The sequence below is a fragment of the Biomphalaria glabrata genome, chromosome 5 (assembly GCF_947242115.1).
Source record: "Biomphalaria glabrata chromosome 5, xgBioGlab47.1, whole genome shotgun sequence".
Lineage (NCBI taxonomy): Eukaryota > Metazoa > Mollusca > Gastropoda > Planorbidae > Biomphalaria > Biomphalaria glabrata.
The window spans coordinates 13,071,171-13,090,166 of NC_074715.1; the positions used below are offsets into that span (position 1 = coordinate 13,071,171).

At 32.5% G+C, this 18,996-nt stretch overlaps 1 protein-coding gene and 1 long non-coding RNA gene across 9 annotated transcripts; one reads left to right on the forward strand and one right to left on the reverse strand.

The window, feature by feature from the left end:
- Positions 1 to 8: 8 nt before the first annotated feature.
- Positions 9 to 3,272, reverse strand: LOC129926289 (uncharacterized). The gene is made up of 2 exons (XR_008777935.1): positions 3,067 to 3,272; positions 9 to 352 (listed from the first exon to the last, which is right to left on the reverse strand). It is a non-coding gene; the product is annotated as an uncharacterized LOC129926289 (long non-coding RNA).
- Positions 3,273 to 5,620: 2,348 nt separating this feature from the next.
- Positions 5,621 to 17,904, forward strand: LOC106061942 (uncharacterized). Of its 8 annotated transcripts, none has more exons than XM_056030649.1 (6): positions 5,823 to 5,925; positions 8,262 to 8,428; positions 9,553 to 9,724; positions 10,301 to 10,406; positions 13,960 to 14,066; positions 15,825 to 17,904. In XM_056030649.1, exons 3-6 carry the CDS (start codon positions 9,652 to 9,654, stop codon positions 15,917 to 15,919), a joined length of 381 nt encoding a protein of 126 aa, XP_055886624.1. In that variant the 5' UTR covers positions 5,823 to 5,925; positions 8,262 to 8,428; positions 9,553 to 9,651; the 3' UTR covers positions 15,920 to 17,904. The 8 variants fall into 8 exon arrangements, with proteins under 8 accessions (XP_055886622.1, XP_055886619.1, XP_055886627.1 ...); XM_056030648.1 differs by having other exon boundaries at positions 5,824 to 5,938; XM_056030651.1 differs by lacking the exon at positions 5,823 to 5,925 and adding an exon at positions 7,305 to 7,558.
- The last annotated feature ends 1,092 nt before the right edge of the window (positions 17,905 to 18,996 follow it).

Sequence of the window (18,996 nt, forward strand, 5' to 3'; positions counted from 1 at the left end):
TATTGCAATCTAGGAAAGAAATATTTAATAAATCATTTTACAAACAAATGAGTTAAAAGTCAATAACATGTTAAAGTAGTTTTTAATCCTCTGGACGTTTAGGAGGTGGACCACAAGGCTGAAGCATTTTTTCCATGATGTTAAACCTGACTCTGGCTCTTGACTCATTTTCGGCTAGACTTAGATGATTGAGCATGTCAAAGTGTCCTAGATAGGAAGCATATGTATCTCTATGCTGGTTTGTCAACCATTCCCACTTGGTTGTGTCTGCGTGGCCAGTTCCAATATATTTGGATTGTAGATGTTCAAGCTGGCTGTGAATATTGTAACGATCACCCATCCTCAAAATGAGCTAGAGAGGGGGAAAAAAAAGTTTTGTATTAAAATGTAAGACTATTCATTTTTTTAATTGGTCAGTCATTTCTAGGATGGGATGTGAATAAGAAGTATATTTAGTAGCACAATGAATATAGTTAATGGCTGCCTGGTGATGTGCGCTCAGGACTGTTGTCTCAATGGTATCGGATGGTACTCTGCCAGTCAACATCCCCTATCATCCTTTGGGATGTTTGGGCTAGGGTGTAATTACCCAAAAACATGTAAAAGAAACATTTATTACAAGATACCATTTTTGTACTTGTGCCAACACAAGAAAAAGTGTGAAATTTACTCTGAAATGAGAGCTGGGAGTGGTGCAAAATGTTGGTTAATATATGCTGACCTTTATTGCTTCAACATTTGTACATGGTAAGACAAATGACCCACTTGTATGAGATGAATCTATTTTTCTTAGCACATGAAAGGGGTGGGGGACTTACTGAAAGACTACCAAAACTAAGGGCAATGACACCAAGTACCCCTGAATCGATGAGTACCATAATGTATTCATTCCATAAGCTAGGAAACTTTTAGCCCTCCCCCCAGGCCTCCTTGCTAGAAAATAAAATTGCTTTAAGCCTATAACAGACCTGCCTACCGTTACGCAAAATGCGTATTCGTTACGCAAAATCTCCGAAAAATGACCGTCAGTACGCAAATACGCATTTAACCCGTCGCGTTACGCATTTCGTATCCTTCCCCCCCCCCTCTTGACTAACTTACGAGCGGTCACGGAGGTCACGCTAAGCCGTCCTGTTGGGGGGGGGGGGGGGGGACAGAAAAGGTGGGGGAACACATTGTGTCCAGATTTATACGTTGATTGGTTCTTAAAAGCAATTAGATTTAGTATAGAAATGAAGAGTGAGGGAGTGGCGGGTTTGTACCAAGGTTGGTACCGTCAGTTAGCTGATAAACCAACGTGACTTTTTTTTTTTTTTTGTAAGTTGATTAGTAGAAATTAAATATGTTGAAGCCCTGATTCCCGTATTCATTTGTATAGAAAATAAATATCGAAGTGCTATCAATTCAAAACACATTGAGTGACATTGTAGATATCTAGTCTAGATCTAGATCTGGATTTTAGAGCTAGAATCTAGATAACTTGTTATACAGGAATAGATCTAGATCTAGCTAGTCATTACGTTATGTCATGATTCTCTACTTTACTCTACAATCTAGTTCCAATTTAGTGTTAGTTGTAGTATGATTTAGATTGACTAGATCTAGATCGATAACATCTACTACTATCTAGTCCAGATCTAGACAAGACATTCTTAGTCTTAGTATAGAATAGATCAAGGATGAAGGTAGGCCTACGAAAGTTTGGAGCAGACCTACGTTTGTAGCGGATCCACGGCATCGGTAACACAGCCCAGATTTAGAGTAGATTATATTCATTATATAGACACAGATCTAGTCTAGATATCATCTCTATTGTCGTACTGATCTAGATTTAGATTGTAGATCTAATCATGACATCTAGATCTAATATTATATATATGACAAAATAGTAGATCGCGTAAGTGTTACGCATTCTGGTGCCAAAATACGCATTTTGACCATCAGCGTTACGCTTTTGGACTTTTTTTGGTAGGCAGGTCTGCTATAATTATTCAATAGACAGTTCCCTGGCTGTGTGATATTTGCTTCAGACTGACAAAATTTTGGACTTTAAACTACTTGTAGAAATATAAATATAAATTTGGTGTGGTTGGAAATCTTCCGAGATCTGTTATACACTGCAGGTTTGTCATTTTAACATTTGTATCAAACTTCCTACTTGGATAATTAATCCAAATCCAGAGTCTTCAACTAGATTTAACGGTTACCAGTGAAACAAAATAAAAAAATATAGCTTTTATATGCTCAGAGCGCTATGGTCCAATCTCATTTGTGGACCAGTGGGGGAGTAGGTTAGCACAACTCTGCCCAAGTCGGGTGTCAAACCTCAAGCTCCTTCATAGGTAGCCAAACCAAGCCAAGTTAAAGCGTACTTAGCCTCTCGGCCACGCTTCCCACATACTATACTATAGAGCAATACAGAAATATAGATGACTTAGTCTTAGGCATCTTAGTCAATTGACTCATTTGTCTAACTTAACTTGTTTAAACGTATGGTCAGTCTAAACTGACTGATGCTATGAGTCTAAAGTTTAAAAGTACACTAATGACTAGATTAGAAAATAGTCTAGATTCTATAATTACTATAAACTAAGACTCTAAGTCTAACTAGATTTAGTAAAAGTAAAGACACAGACTTCATACTAAAAAGTCACTAAAAACTAAACCCTACTACTCACTGTAAGGTAAGTTGAAAAGTGACAGTACTGGTAACTAATAGTAATTTAGACAGTAACTAACTTACTAACTAAGTCAACTACAAGTGTCTCTGAGGGTAGTCTACTCTAGTCTAGAGACACTAGAGTCACTCTCTACAGTATAAATAAAAATTAAATTTGAGTACAGTATTAATTATTATACTATTATAGTCTAGATCTAGTTACAACAGACAGTGTAAGTAAGGGATTCCTTTAATCCTTTATTATAGAATTGACATTTTTTAAAAGTTACTAGTCACTAGTGTAAATAAACTAATACTAGATGTGTAGTTACTAGATTACTAGATAATAGATTCCCCAGGCATCTGTACTCTGTAGTTACAGTAACAGTTACACTTACGGGCCTTACCTTTTAATTTATTATTAAATTAAAACTAGAAGTGTTCCTTTTTTAGCGTTAATATTTTTGGACCTTTTTGTTTATTTATAGATCTAGATCTTTCGATAATGAGAATAAATCTAGATTTTCAGATCCATAAAATATGATAAAAAAGAAGCTTAGTTTGAGTTTAGTACTGGTTGTCTTTCCTATTTTTTTTAGTTTACATCCGCTTCCTCTGCCCAACAATACTTCATTCGCACTCTTCATTTCATAATAAAATATTTGCAGTAATAAATGTTGTTGTCATCGAATTTTGATATTGTAAAAATGTATAGCCCTCCTATAACGTTTTCCCTACAGGCGTCTGCAACAATATCGACTCAAAACTTTTTGAAGAAGACATTACAAAAGTCTCGACCGCTGATTCTTCTCGACTTATTATTATTTTTTTTTTTGTAAATAAGAGTGGTCGAAATTCTTCAAACTGTTGTAGATCTACCTCGCTATACTAAACACGTATTACTTAACACGACAATGATCTTATGGTGATCACGCAAACAAACGTATGAATATCCCACTATTTCCATGCATAATATTATTGGCCAGTGCTGCTTCCTTAATGTTAGACGGTTAGACAGCTGAGCTGCGTAGCCACGTGAAATACAGCTCTTCGGACCTGAAGACAAGACAAGATAATTAATAGACCAATTAATTAGACTCTCGACTTATTATTATTATTTTTGTTTAACTAGGATGAATATTGAGCTATGTTTTCAAGAAAACACTTCAATATTGGCCTTCTTGACATTCCCTCTTCTTACTTCGAGAAAAAAGGCGTTGTAGACTCCAGGATAAAGTCAAGAATTTTACCCCATCCAGCAAGGTGGTCTGGGGGAGCGCTATATGTTATCCCAGCGGGTTTGAGGAACACCTTGCTTAAGAGACTTAGTACCATTTGACTCGAAGATTTTTCTAATAACTCTTACTATCAACCATACTTGTGGCACCATCAGTAGTCACTCCCACTAATTTCTCCAAGGAAGGTAAAGATCCTCTGTGATGGTCGAAACTTCTTTGACAGAACTTCGACACTGGTACCTGATCCCATGTATGATCCTCATCCTAGCTACTAGCTTCTCCGATCTCAAAACTATTGTTTTTACCGCGAATAAATACTAAGAATTTGAGCGGCATCAGAAAATGGGAAGAAAAAAAGGGAAGGGGGCGAAATCTGGTTTGTCTGTGAGTTTTGAATGGAGATATTTACTCTTATCATTCACTGGTCTTGTAATTGTAATGGGGGACAGCTTCAACGACATTCTTCTTTTTAGGACACATTTATTTCATCACTGCTAGCAAGCACTTTTCTTTATAGATTCGTCGTCGGAAAATGGCGTCATGTCTCAACTTACAATGTTAACTATCAGAGGCTAGGCTTACAGTCGACTCATTTTCATCTTTTTGGTAGGCCTAAATATTCTCATCAATCCTCCACTCTAGGCGTAATTTAACAATCGAGTCTCAAACTAACAATGCTGCCTTATTTATGTGTTTGAATTGTTTGGTTTCATAAAGCTGTTTAATGTTATGTTCTTTAAAAAGAGCCACCTTTTTTATTTAAATAAAACAAATATTGCTATAAATAAGATAATTTAAGATCCGTACCGTACGTAGGTATTTTTTATATTTTTTTTTTCATGAAGTGGGGATTACCCGGATTTTCTACACTTTATGCCGACGTTTCGGCGGGCCGTATAAAACCATGTATTTTGGCCATCGTTACATAAATGGCGTGTCCAGCACGGTTAGCCTGGAAAATGGCAGGGGTCCCTCTGCACGCGGTCTCTGGCACACTGTTCTCATTCAGGCCGGTGAAAGGGAGCTCTTGTTCACTTCTGCTGGCCTGGAGTTCCAAGAGCCGAAGGCTCAACTCTACCTGACAGTTTCAAGAAGAAACAAGACTTTTTTGTCTATAATAATAATCATTTTTAATGTCAATGTCTTCGATTCTGAAGTGAGTGCAGTGTTTCACAATCTTATCTTATATACTACAGACGTTAATAACGTTAGGCCTACTTTAAAAAAAAGAAAGAAGATGATTAGGCCTACGTCCTACGCGTCATGCATATTAACCAATGACCATGCAAAATTCTGCCAAGCTACTGGTTTTCCTGGCTAGCTCAGGCAACCTATTCCATGCTCTAATAGCACTAGGGAAGAAAAAGCATTTCTACAAATTTGTCCTAGCATATGGAGCGAGGAATGTGTCTTTATCTTTGTGTCTTTCTGAGTATTTTAGAAATTACACAAGACTATACGTAGGCCTAAACCAAGTTGCGACCTGACGCGAAGTTTGACTGACAGACAGTAATGACTGACTAGCATTCTATTGAAATTACCACTTTGTTTTCAAAATGGACATAGGCCTACATTAGGTTGGGTCCAATCATCTGCCAAACTTACCGCATTTGTGGGTAAGTGAAACAAAAAAAAGAATTTAAGGTTTTGGCGCCAAGAATATTTTTTTTTTTGACAATAAAGTAAATTTATTTATCATATCCTCCCCCCATCCTTTTTTTTTCAACTGTAGGCCGTAGGTCTAGCTGCCACTGACCCTTGAGTGGTGAGTGGTTGATATATTAGGCCTACCAGATCTCCACCTTTTTGCTCTCCATTATATAGGTCTACTGCTTACAGGTAAAACTGGGTCAAGGTGTGTTTGTCGTTTGTCAAAACTTTTGATGTAGTCAACACAGTAGTGGTGTGTACTGTTTTGTTCTAAGTTGCCATACTTCCTTAATTAAACTTTTTAATTGAAAATGATAGATCTAGATCAACTCAAATTAAAAGATTTTAAAAGATTATCTTGTCTAGATCTATGCCTAGGTTTGATAATCGTGTAGGCTAAAATGAAAATTATAGTATTATAGTTATAGTAATAGATATATATAGTATAGATCTAATAAATCTAATAAATCTATTGTAATACTAGATGACTAGAATTGACTAGATATATTATCGAATTATAGATCTAGATCTATATTATAATATTATATATCTAGATCTAGATATAAAACTAAAAACCTGATATATATTCTCATATATAGATCAATATACCGTGAGGTATATTATATAGGCCTATTTATACGATTATAATTTATTAATTAGAATCTATAGTATAGAATATCTATCATCGACAGTATCAATGTACTATTTATACTTTATATAAATAGAAGTACATGTATAATAAATTTGGAGGTTGTATAATATAGATGTAGGACTATCTGGCCTCTATTTTAACTAAACTATAGGTTATAGTTATAGGCATAGATAGTACTACTATAGACATAGTATAGTAGCCTACTAGTACTACTCCACAACAAATCATTATCTAGATCTACTATAATCCTATATCTATAAACTTTATCTAACCAATAAATTTTAAACCAATAATAACTTAAATATTTAGGCAACTATATTCTATAATAGGACTAGGATGAATATTAGTATTTCTTCAATCTCTTGTAAACCATTTTGGAGTATCTCTCAGTATCTCGACATTAATGTTCAAATTCATGTCGCCCACTTTTTTTTAATAAATACATCTAAAAATTGATCACCCAGTTACCCCTTTCTTTTTCCCTCCCCCTTTCCCCTTTCCAACTGGTCCAGACAAGTGGTAGGAATCATAGCGTACCGTATTGAGAAAGCTAAACGCATGAAATTGCGCTTTAGAAACAAAAACTATTGGTAAACATTGGTAAAGGTAGTTGGTTGTTGTGCTGGCCACATGACACTCTCGTTAACCGTGGGCCACAGAAACAGATGATCTTTACATCATCTGCTCTATAGATTGCAAGGTCTAAAAGGGGAACTTTACTTTTTTATTTCTAATTGCACAGGTTTATTATTGTTAGTCTAAATCTATTATTACAAATTTAATTACTTGACTGATCCAAACTACACTTAATATCAGCTTGTTTTTTTTTTTAAAGTATTTTTTTGTATTTTGCTCATTTTAAATGTATAATTTTATTTTAAAATGAAAATTGGAGAATGTGTTTGTAAGAAATTTTGGGAAAAAAAAACTATTTTTTTTTAAAGATCTTAAGTATCTAAAGCAGTGATCTTCAACAGGATGCTAGTGCCCTCCAGGGGCGATATCATGAAATTGGAGGGTGCTTGGAGCCAAATTGGGGGACACTGCACTGGGCATATTGGCAGGGTAAGGAGCTGCTGGGCATAAATGGGGGTGGGGGACATAGAGACATAAAGATGAAAAAAAAGTTGCACTGAAACCAAAGAAATTTTTTGAAAATTAACTCTGGCAAACTAAATCTAAATGCAGACAAATTAGAGTTAGCTTGCTTCTTATTTAAGAAAAGAAATGTTAGAATTGGAGTTTGAGAATCCCCTTTTGCTATGTTTAAATTCTTACTCTGTTGCTGTAATCGGAGGGTATCTATATTGTCTTTAGTTTCTGCACGCATAAACGTTTATGATTTGATAAACAAACTAGGTAATACGGTTTTTAGATTATCTATAGTTTATTTTATCTACATATGTTAATTTATTAATATTTAAATATATAAATGTTAATTTAAAAAAAAAAACTATAAAGGTAACATTCAAATAGAATAATTTAACCTTTAATTAAACCATGAATACATTGACAAAGTCATCGTGAGGAAAGCTTGCTAGTATGCAGAGACTAATCTCTCCAAAAGTTTTATTGAATTGCCACCAGATAAAAAGTATTCCAATGTTTTACTTTGAATGACAACATTTTCAAATAAGGTTATGAAATCAAGTCATCTTTAAGAACATGTAGCAATATCCAAAAAGTAATTTAAGAATATTCATGAACTATTAACTTTCTACTGTTTAAACAATATATATATTGCAGAATATGTTTTAGTGGCCTGTTATAAAATTGCATAGATAGCTTTTTTTGCCAAAAAAACAACAAACAAACTAAGCGTTAAGTCTTATGATGTTTGAACATTGATTAAAACTAAAATTATAATAGTGAACAACATATCTGTGACATAAAAATACTTTGGTTAGTGATGAAATAATATTTCAAAATTGTGTAGTTATGTAGCTTATTGCGACATATGGGGCACCATCAGTGGTTGGTAGCTACAAAGGCTTTATAAGTAATATAGAATAAATAAAATCCAGATCTATCCACTATTTACCTTGTGAGTTGTGATACACAGGCAACATCTTATTGAAATTTGAGCCCACAATTTCTTTCCTATTTGAATCTAATTATCAAAATTGTAAATAAAATACAAACCCATGCAGAAAATAAGCTCATCTTTCAACAGTTTTGTGAGACACATGATGAGCAACATGTTGAACTCTTATTGTAAACTGCAATGAGGTTTGTAGTATTTCGAAAGGGAGTTGTATCGCTCCTTTTGCTAAGTTCTTTAATACAATTTTGGAATTTATTTTGAGAAACAGGCAGATTCATCAGATAGTAGTAGGCATAGTAGGCATGTAACGCAAATGAATGAAATCAACCTCTGACTGCAAGGAAATAAATTGACTTTCATTGATTAAATAATTTTCTCTTTTATTGAGATATTAAATCTATTTTAAAGGGTTTTACTATCTCACATAATTGTTTGTTGACAAATGAATTACTGCCTAAGTACATCAATGTCTATGCTATTGACTTAACAATGCACTATGAAGAAATGTTGCTTCGCTTCTAAGATACCGGTATAAAATTTTAAAAAATTTAAATATAAATGATAATTTTTTAAACATCTGTTATTGATGTTCCAGTTAAGTTGCAGGAAAAAAATAAATTTACAAAATAATATCTTCTGAAAAAAGAATGTTAACATAGGAGGCACAGCTGAGATATATTATGGCTGCATTTAAATGTTTCTGTAAAATTCCAAAACTGTGATCCAAAATGAAATTATTTTTATCTTCTCCATCAACCATATTGGTTAAACTGGACTTATTGTGCAAGCAAAGAAATAGACTGGATGTAGCAACAAGAAAAGATTGTTGCCTTAATTTGGCTAATTGAAAGCTTGACATTTCTAATATTGACAGACTGCAGGAGGCACAAGGTTCCATTTCATTCTCGACTGAATTCAGCGACAATAATATTTATATAAAAAAATATAACTCAATTTACAATTAAACCTAGAAATAGTAGGCCTTAATAACTTGAAAAGTAAATATTCAAAAGATTTGAAAGTCATGACAATGAGATTAACTTTTTTGTTTGTAATCACTTCAAATTTGCCTTCTCTAGCTTCTTTTTAGTGTTTTTCTTAGAGGAGAGAGTCATATACTAACATTTAGGCTATAACTGTCTTCAAGATAACCTGTAGATTTATTGTAGACCTACATTTAGCTTGATAATGTCAGAGCTACTTAAGTTACAATTAAAGCTTTTTTTTTTTTAAATTTGTACATGTTATCATAATATATTTATGCCATTAAAAAAATTTTTTTATTTTTTTTTTTACTTTACTTGTTAAGGTTTACTTAAGAGATTTCTATCTGGAACCTAATTGACCTTTGACATGATTAATTTTAAGATCAATTAATTTAAGACAACATAAATATGTGCTCTAAAAAATGAAGTGGATGGATAATCAATTCAGGATGAATTCATGCTTGCTGGCTGCATTATTTATTTTGCTAAGTTTCGGTAAGTTTACAAAACAATCTGGTAAATCTAAATTAGTTATAGATATTCTAAGCATAGTAAATTTAAGTTGAGACTCAGCATATTTTGTTTAGATTAAGCTATAATATTGAAGTTGTAGCATTACAATATGCTTATCTAAGTACACTACCACAATTCCAGAGTACAGTCAGGTGCTCAATTCACAATAATGCTTCATTAACATATAGTTTTTTTGTTAAATGTACAGCCTCCAGGAGGATGGAGATAATCTTAATTGTGAACAACGGATAAACTTTCATAATAATAATAATTTTAATAATGACAAGATTTTGAATTTTGAATTTTTCAAGGCAATGAAGTCTAGAGTCATCGTTCTAGATATAAGCTCCTATACTCATCTATTCATGCCCTTATATATCTCTTTTTTTAGATGTTTCTGTTCCCAACCATTTTCACCATCACTTCCACGAGATTTTCAGACATGAAGATTGGTCATTGTATGTTTTGCTGATAGTCTTTTAAAGATTTTTGCTGACAGTTTGAAATTAGCAAGAACTTTCAGATTGAAATGGCCTGATAAATCTTTTTTTCCTTTAGGGATTGACATTGTTCAGTGTGCAGAGTGTCAAGGGGTCATAGAGTGTGTAAATACATTTGTGTCCAAAACTCAGTCCATTGGTCATGACAGGAGTGCATACTGTAGGTGAGTATGTCCACAAAACATAAATTATTGACAATTTTAAAAAAAATTTCATTTAGTCATATATTCTTGATAAATGGTTTGTTTCCACAAATAATCAAGAAATGTGACAGAATAAAGACAGGCAGTCAACACAAATAATATGGCAGCTTTTTTTCTGTGGGGCTGCTAAAAAAAAAACAAATTATTTTCTGCTTTATTTCTGCTTTTATTTTAAAATTTATTAAAATCTTTTTTAAAAAATAAGGTAAGTCTCACATATGTTCTTTTTGGTCTCCCACTGGAGGCAGCAAATAAAGGAAATAATAAACAATGGTACAAAATCATCAAACTTTTTGGTTGTAAAAAGGTAAAGCAGCTGGTATTGACAACATATGCCGCCCAATATCCTTCTAGAGAGAGGGGTTGAAAAAATCTTCTGACTCCACTATTCAACAGAATTTAGTTAATGGAAACACCTCTTCATAAGTGAAAAAAAGGCTTATAAAACTACCAAAGAGTGGGAAAAGTCGTGGTATAAGCTTGTTGTCAGTACCAAGCAAGACTTTCAGCAAAATCCTGCTTAACAAAATAAAGGGAGCGTGTAATAAACACTTATGGGAAGAACAGACCAGGTTTAGAAAGGCAAGATCATGTGCTGACCAAATAGCAACACTCAGAATAATTGTGGAACAATGTGTTGAATAGCAATCACATCTTTATGCGACATTCTTTGTTTTTTAAAAGGCCTTTGATAGTATTTACAGAGACACTATCTGGGCAGTAACAAGACTCTATAGCATCCCAAATAAAACAATAACAATCATCAAAAACCTTTATGATGGTTTCACCCGCCAAGAAGTCCACAGTGGCAAACTGTCAGAGGAATTCCTGTCACAACAACAGTCAAACAGGGATGTCTTCTTTCCTGTTCCTTCTAGTGTTGCATTGGGTCACAAAAGAGGCTTACTCTAACTCAGGGAAAGGAATCCAATGGACTTTTAAACAAAAGCTGCAGGATCTAGAATTAGCTGATACGACATAGCCTTATTATCTCCCAGACTGAATATGCAAGAAAAGGTCACTGCTTTAAGTAAAAGAGGACCAAGAATAGGCCTAAAAAAAACAAGAAAAGCACTTAAAGTAAACATCAAACAAAATGGAGATGAATTGTCAGCAATAAGCAAACAACTACCATTGGTATCTTGGTGGAAACAATACTTTTTTATCTGAACGAACAAGTGCAGCTTTACGCACCAAGAAACACCCCCTTTTCTTTAAAAAAAAATAAAAATAATAACATATTATGACATAATATAACATTGTGTCTATTTCAAGGAGTATCATTAAAAAAAAACAAAAAAAAACACAACAAACATAAACAACAGAACATAACATACATATATATGCTTCTATGAATATGAAACATATCACATTTAAAAATTAACATTCAATAGTTCATTAAGAAACATATTCATTAAATTCATTAAATCTTGTGGGTTTCTTCAACTGATCCATTGGTTGCAGGAAATGATGAGTAGTTCTTTGATTGTCCTTTCAAAGTTTGTATTGACCTATGGCAATTGTGTTGATCATGAGTTCTATTATCCTGTAAGTTGTCATCAGTATTGGGAAATATACTTTGTTGTTCTCTTTCTCTTTTCTGTTTGAGTTGATATGCACTCTGTTTCTTTGGTACACTGCACCATTGTCACCTCGAATAATGTAAGCTCTCTGGTTTACTTGGGACTTGCACCTTTGAGCACCATATCAACAAAATAAATCTCGCCTTTCAGGCATTTACCCACCTAAAACCAATCTGGAAATCTTCCCACATTTCTAAGAAAACTAAAAGAAGAATCTTTAATGTATGGGTCAGAAATATGGAAGTTAAACTGAAGCAACAAAGAAAATGTACAAACATTCATAAAAGTTATCATTCTAGGCATTTGACATTCTAAGTATATAGGTATATTAACTGAACATAACACATTGCATGTGCCATTTATTTGGTATAAATAATAATAAGGCTTGTCTTCGAGTCAAAGATTAATGAGGAATGCAGTATTTCCCGTGGCTACGCAGCCCCAGCTGTGAACTAGATATATAGGGCAAGCATATCCATTGTCTGCAGTGGTCGATTTAGATTTTCTTTTCGTCTTCTACATCTGTCCTCAGCAGCAGATTTTCTTTTGGTCTCAAATGTATACCACGCGGCCTTGTAAGTGACCTCCACTTGGTATAAATTAAACAAGATCAAATACCAATATTTGAAAAAGAAAAAAAAATTATTTTATATAATCATTTTTTTTAGTTTTGGCATGAAACTGAAACTTACCAGGTTGTATATGATAATGCTGATAAATTTTGGTAGAATTGTTAAAAGCTTCCTCCAAAGTTTACAAAAATTCATGGAAGCGACAATATGGTCAGTACTTGATTGGTCTTATAAGAAGCCAACTTGTTATGTCCTGGTCTCTCATGTCTCCTACAATCTCTCAAATATTACTCTTTCCAGGACCTTGCTGCATACATAATCATGATATTTGCTATAATTATAAATAAATTATAAATAAAAATATAATGTTTTGGGTAGTTTTACAAGTGTTTCACTATTTTACTTGAGCTTTTGACTTTTTTACCTATTCTTTGGTAGTCTGTCAAGAAGTGTGGATGTTCTGTGTTTGCCAAGTTGTATCCTTTTAGTCTGTGGCATTGTACATCTTGAGATATGATCTTTTCCCTTTGCAACTTCTTGTGACTAAAGAGGCCAATCCTTGATATACAGCTGCAGTCACAGGTTGGGCATCTGTAATCATCAGGCGCCGTTGCACTTTCATACTTCTGCTTCTGGTGTGTATGCCATCTGTAATCCAGGACTCTTCCTTTTTGCTTGCTATCCTTCTAGTGCCTCTACTCAAATACAATTCCAATTTTTTGCCTTTCCATTAATTTCTAATCTTTAACTTTGTCAAGGGATTGTGTCTATTTAAAGTTGCTGGACTCTATAAGAGTAGAAGTGAGGAAGGGATGTTTAAAGATTTTTGTTTAATGTTAGACCCATCAGTCTCTTAGTGAGGATCTTTCTTTGTTCGTCCCTCACAGTACATTCTTGATTTTTATGGGTTTTCTTAACCCATTTAAATAAAAAGTTCCCCTTTCAGACCTTGCGATCTGTAGGGCAGATGATGTTAAGGTCTTCGGTTTTGTTGGCCAATAGTTAACTAGCAGGGTGTCATGTGGCCAACACAATGACCAACTGCCTTTACTTTCCCCAACTAAAGCCAGAGTTGGGTGGACTCAGAGGCGCCCTTGAAATCCAAAACTCAAAATCCAAGTCCTCACCCAAGATTTGAACTCAGGACCCCAAGTTTGAAAGTCAAGTGCTTAACTACTCGGCCACCCTGATCCCCTCCCCTTCATTTAAATATTTCCTGTTTGTTTTGCACAACTGCCTTCAGATTTTGTGGGTGAAAGGTTTCAATTCCCATAAATTATGAATAATGTTAATCATAGTAAAATGTTCATAATGTAAGCAAGCCCATGTAATCATTATTTTACTGTTTTGTTCCAACAGTGCAGTATCTGAAGTGATTGCATGTATAAAGAAAGTGGACTGTCTTGGAGATACAGCTATTCACAAAACCGATTCACTGAGAACTTTTCAAACAGATCGAAGTTGCAGTATGGGTTTATATTGATTTATTGCAACTTTAGAACTTTAGAATTATTTTTTTTTTACATTTGTTATTTTAAAAAATAATTAAAAGGTACTCAATGTGTTAAAATCAGAGGGGAAAAAACAGCGAATGCCTGTAGCAAAGCTTTCAAACATTAATACACATTTTTCTAATCAAAAGGAAACACAAATTCATAAAGATATAATAAAAAAAATGTTTGATTGAACTACATTCCCACATGTTATCAAATTAGTTTCTGATATATGAAGGTGAAGCTAGGTGCAGAAACAAATGAATGATACATATTGAGCATAAATGAAAAGCAGCACCAGGGACCAAGTTTTTTAAATGAGAGAAAATGGTGAATTAAATGCAACCCCAGAAACGGCAACACCACCTAGCAGTAATGCACTGCAAAGTGAACCTAACCTCTAGACCACAGAATGTCCAAAAAAACATTTGTCTGGTCCAGGGTCATTTTTTTCTTCTTCTGCATTCTCATTAAAAGTGAATGACTTTCGGGTAATAGTACAAAACGAATCTCTTTTACGTAATTTAGAATAGTGGAAGTGAAAGACGTGAATGTTAAAGTATTCTTTAAGGCTGTGATAGTATTAATTCAATTTTTGTGAGTAAATTAGAAATTGGACTTAAGGGTAACGTTTAGCCTTTCTACCAGACATTTTAGGTTGTGGAGGCTGGAATTTTTATATATAATGGAATATTAGAATCTAAGAGTTCATTCCTGTCTAATATTTGTTGCAAAGAATAATGATTGTCGATTATTTTTCTCGCCACAATGGCAATAACAATCTTGTTAAAACCTTTAAGCCACATAAACTTCATTTCACAAGGAAACTGTGTGTAACAATGCAATTAACTGAAGTTCAAATATTCAGGAAATATTTTGCCACATCTCTCACAGATTTAGTCTGAAAAAGGGGAGGAAAAGATAAAGAGAAGCTTCAGAACCTCATATTGACCTTCACATAATCAGATGTGTTTCTAATAACAATGAAAGTAGTTCCTTGACATGATCTCTCAAGAAAGCAATTGATTGTTCCAGCTTAGGGGAGATTGAAAGCTAAAATGTAATTGGTCTTCCATGGTTCCTAGATATTCTAGATCTAATCAGAGTTTGAAAGTTTATAAATAGAGGAGATAGGATTGTTTGGGAAAAGTTCTCAGTCAATTGTATATGTCACCTTATTTCAATCATTTCCCTTCAATTTCAATACATTTATATTTTGTCATTTTATTTTAATTGATCTGTGTGCACAATTTTTCAAAAATTTAAAAAGTAAAAGTAAAGTTCCCCTTTCAGACATTGTAGTCTATAGGGCAGATGATGTAAAGGTCATCTGTTTTTGTGGCCCATGGTTAACGAGGGTGTCATGTGGCCAGCACAACGACCAACAGCCTTTACTTTTCCCCAATTTGAGCTGGGTAGACTCAGAGGAGCCCAAAGATTCTGAAATTAAAAATCCCTGTCTTCACCAGGATTCGAACCCAGGACCCCAATTCAGAAGATAAGTGCTTTACCACTAAGCCACAGCGCCTCCATTCAACAATTTAAGTTTGTGATAAATTCTAAATTCCATATGTGTTCAGTGTTGAGTGTTTGTGTCACTAGACATACATCTAGAATTACTGCAATGTAATAATCACCCAGCACAAACTGTTAATCAACCATTTAAGAATTTTAGGCTTAATTTGTACCATAATAATTGTATTAATTAGTTTCAATGCACTTTTTCTTTAGGTGGTGGCATGACACTGGCCCCCAAGAGCTCTCTGATCTTCCTCTCAACTTTGGCTTACATCACATGGATGTTTTGTTTCAAAAACATTTTGTAAATTTGTTAAAAGATAAATGTCATTTAGATAGATATCTGTAGAAATTTCATTTAGATATCTGATTTGTTAAGTTCTTAAAAAAAAAAAAAAAGAAATTGAATTACTTGATTGTTTTGTCATTTGGTTTTTAGTATTAGATGTTAATTTTTTATTGCATTTCATTTTTCACAATTTGATAAATACAAATAATATAGTGATATAATTTTAATGATGTGAGTATGATTGTGAGTATACAAAATATATTTGTTATCAGCTAGATATTTGTATTGTATGGATGTAAAAGCAGAGTTTCTTAAAAAATGATTTTTGAGTGAAATTTTGTTAATACACACAGTTATTCAAATAATATATGTGCATTGTATTTTTATTGGTAGATGTTAGCTCAATATAATGTTCTCTATTGACAGTGTAAGACCCAAGGTAGCATATTAGATTGAAATTTTGTGATTAAAAGACCCATTATATGTAAATATAGTTTACATTTGCAACTAAATGTGAACTCATTATCTTTGTTTTATGAGCACAATTTTACTTGACATAATTTTACAAAGTCATAAAAAAAGAAAGTCTGTGTTCTCTCTTGTGCTTTATTTGTATATTTGTGATTTTTTACAAACATCTTTTTGGACAAAAGTTAGCCAAAACTAATTCTGCATTATTGTTATATCTTAGAAATTCATGTAGGCCTACCTTAATTGTAATGTCATCTTAGATCTTTATTTTCCAATGTTATGACACTTAATACAAAATTTATACTTATGCATACCAGTTTTAATAGGAAAATTTAATGATTGTTCTGTTTAAATATGTTCATAAAAAATGTTTTGTTTTTTTTGCATAATTAAGTGTAGGTTTATTGGAAAATAACTTTTTGAAATTCAGGATTTTAGACCAAATAAAGAAATTCATAAGTTAAACATTTTTTTGTTCATAGTGGGAAATGAAGCTGATGGTCATATTGTCTTCATTTATACTCTACAAGCACACTAAGAAAAAGTAACCTTGTTTTTAGGTTTAAAAGATAAAATGATATTTGTCATTGCAAAGTCACAATCACTGCAATGCTTCTCCCATGAAAATTGAGATCTTAGTGCTAATTCTGATTTAAGACTTCCTTTTTATAAATTAACATTAGATAATATTTTAAGTGTATTCGTTTATTGATCACAAGTTCAATGCAGTGGTTTAATTTTTTTTTTTAAATACCTAAATATAACTCATTGGTTTTACACTAGTGTTTTTTTTTAACTCCCTTTTTATTATTAATCCTATACATTATCAGAAAGATTAATAAGGGAACAACATGATTTCACTAGAAGCATTTCTTATTTTCGGAAACTACTGGTACATTTAATGTTTATATATGTATATATCGCTTAATTATTATTATATATAATGTCTTTCTGTTGGATACACATTTTTTTTCTTTTAATACTGCTTAATGAAATGAGGTCTTCTCAAGTGGTGCTTGGTAGAAAGTACTTGGTTCTCCACATTGTATTTATTTCAGATTATATGACTGATTAGAAATTATATTTTGATGGTAGTGTACTGCCACAAAAAAAAAAGTTATAAATACTTTTAAGAAGTGCACTTTTTTAAATGTATAATTTGATCCTAAACCAAGAGGAAATGTCTAAGAAGTTGCATCATCTTGTATTTGATCAGTTTATTTAAATCAATTGATAAAAAATTTTGTTGCATGGATTAAAATAATTATAATTTCAAACAATAATCTGTAAATCAAGACAATTATGATGTAAAAAGAAAACTTGTATATAAATATTTGCATGTAATGTATACACACTATTCTTAGTTAAAATTAACATTCCACTCAAAGTTCCATTTACTTATTCTTTACATATTTTGTTCCTTTATAGATCTATACACTATTGTTTTTATATTACTATCTCAGTGACTTTATTAAGACATGAAATTACCAGGCAGCTCTTGACAACTGTTGTAAATAAACAATAATCAAATGATGTCAACTCTTGTCTTCATTGTTTTGTTTTGTCAGCATTGTTTTGTTATGTCTCTTTATCTTGTTTGTTAAATCAACATTTCAAACTTAATATTAGTCTCTTAAGCATTTATATATACATACACACACACACACACACAAATATATATTTATATATATATATATATGAGATTATTCTCATTAATAATGGATTAATTGCCTTTTTTGTTTTTACTACTAGGACTAATGTGCTCATCTTAAGCACAAAGGAGAATCTTAATTCATTCCCTTCTAGGATTGAATTATTTTTTAATGCACATAGTTATCTAGTAGGCAATTTTGTTGAACATTTTAGTTTGAGTCTATAGAACAAAAAACCCAGATGTGCAGTAGCTAATGTACTGTTGAATATTTATTTGTTGGTCATTAATTACAGAGGAAAGGACATTTAATATCAAAACTATTTTTACTTTAATAAATGGTTTTGAAATGTTCTTAACCCTATATTTCATTTTTAGATCCTTTTAAAATATTTCCTTATTGTTAAAGCTTTCTATTGTATTAATCTTAGTGGAAAGTAAAGGGCCCATTTTTTCCCCATCAAGTTGGTTCAATGAAAGAGGTCACCTAAAAATATTAAACTCTAGGCTGAAAATTTGTTTTGGTTGCGTTGAAAAATTATTTGAAAAATTTTACTACGTTTTATATTTTAATTGTATTTACTATTAATTTTAAAAATAAAAAAAATTATATAGCCTATATTATTTTTACCAGACTTCTATTATGTTACTTTTATATTTTTGATTATTTAACTGATTATTCAACCACTTCTACTTATCCTATTGACATTAAATTTTGCAAACAAACTCATGTTTGATGACAACATAAAAATAAATGAAAAAAAAAAAAAATCAACCAATTAGTTAATCAATAAAGAAGCAATTAATTGTGCTTTTGTATAGAAAATATATGAAGCTAAAGGGAAATAAGTCTGTGGTAGTTAAACAATAAAACTACACACTTGTTTGAATTCTCTTTATCTTATAATCTTAACCTGTAAAATACAAATGCAGATGGCTGCCTGGTCGTGCGGTTTGCACGCTGGACTGTCGTT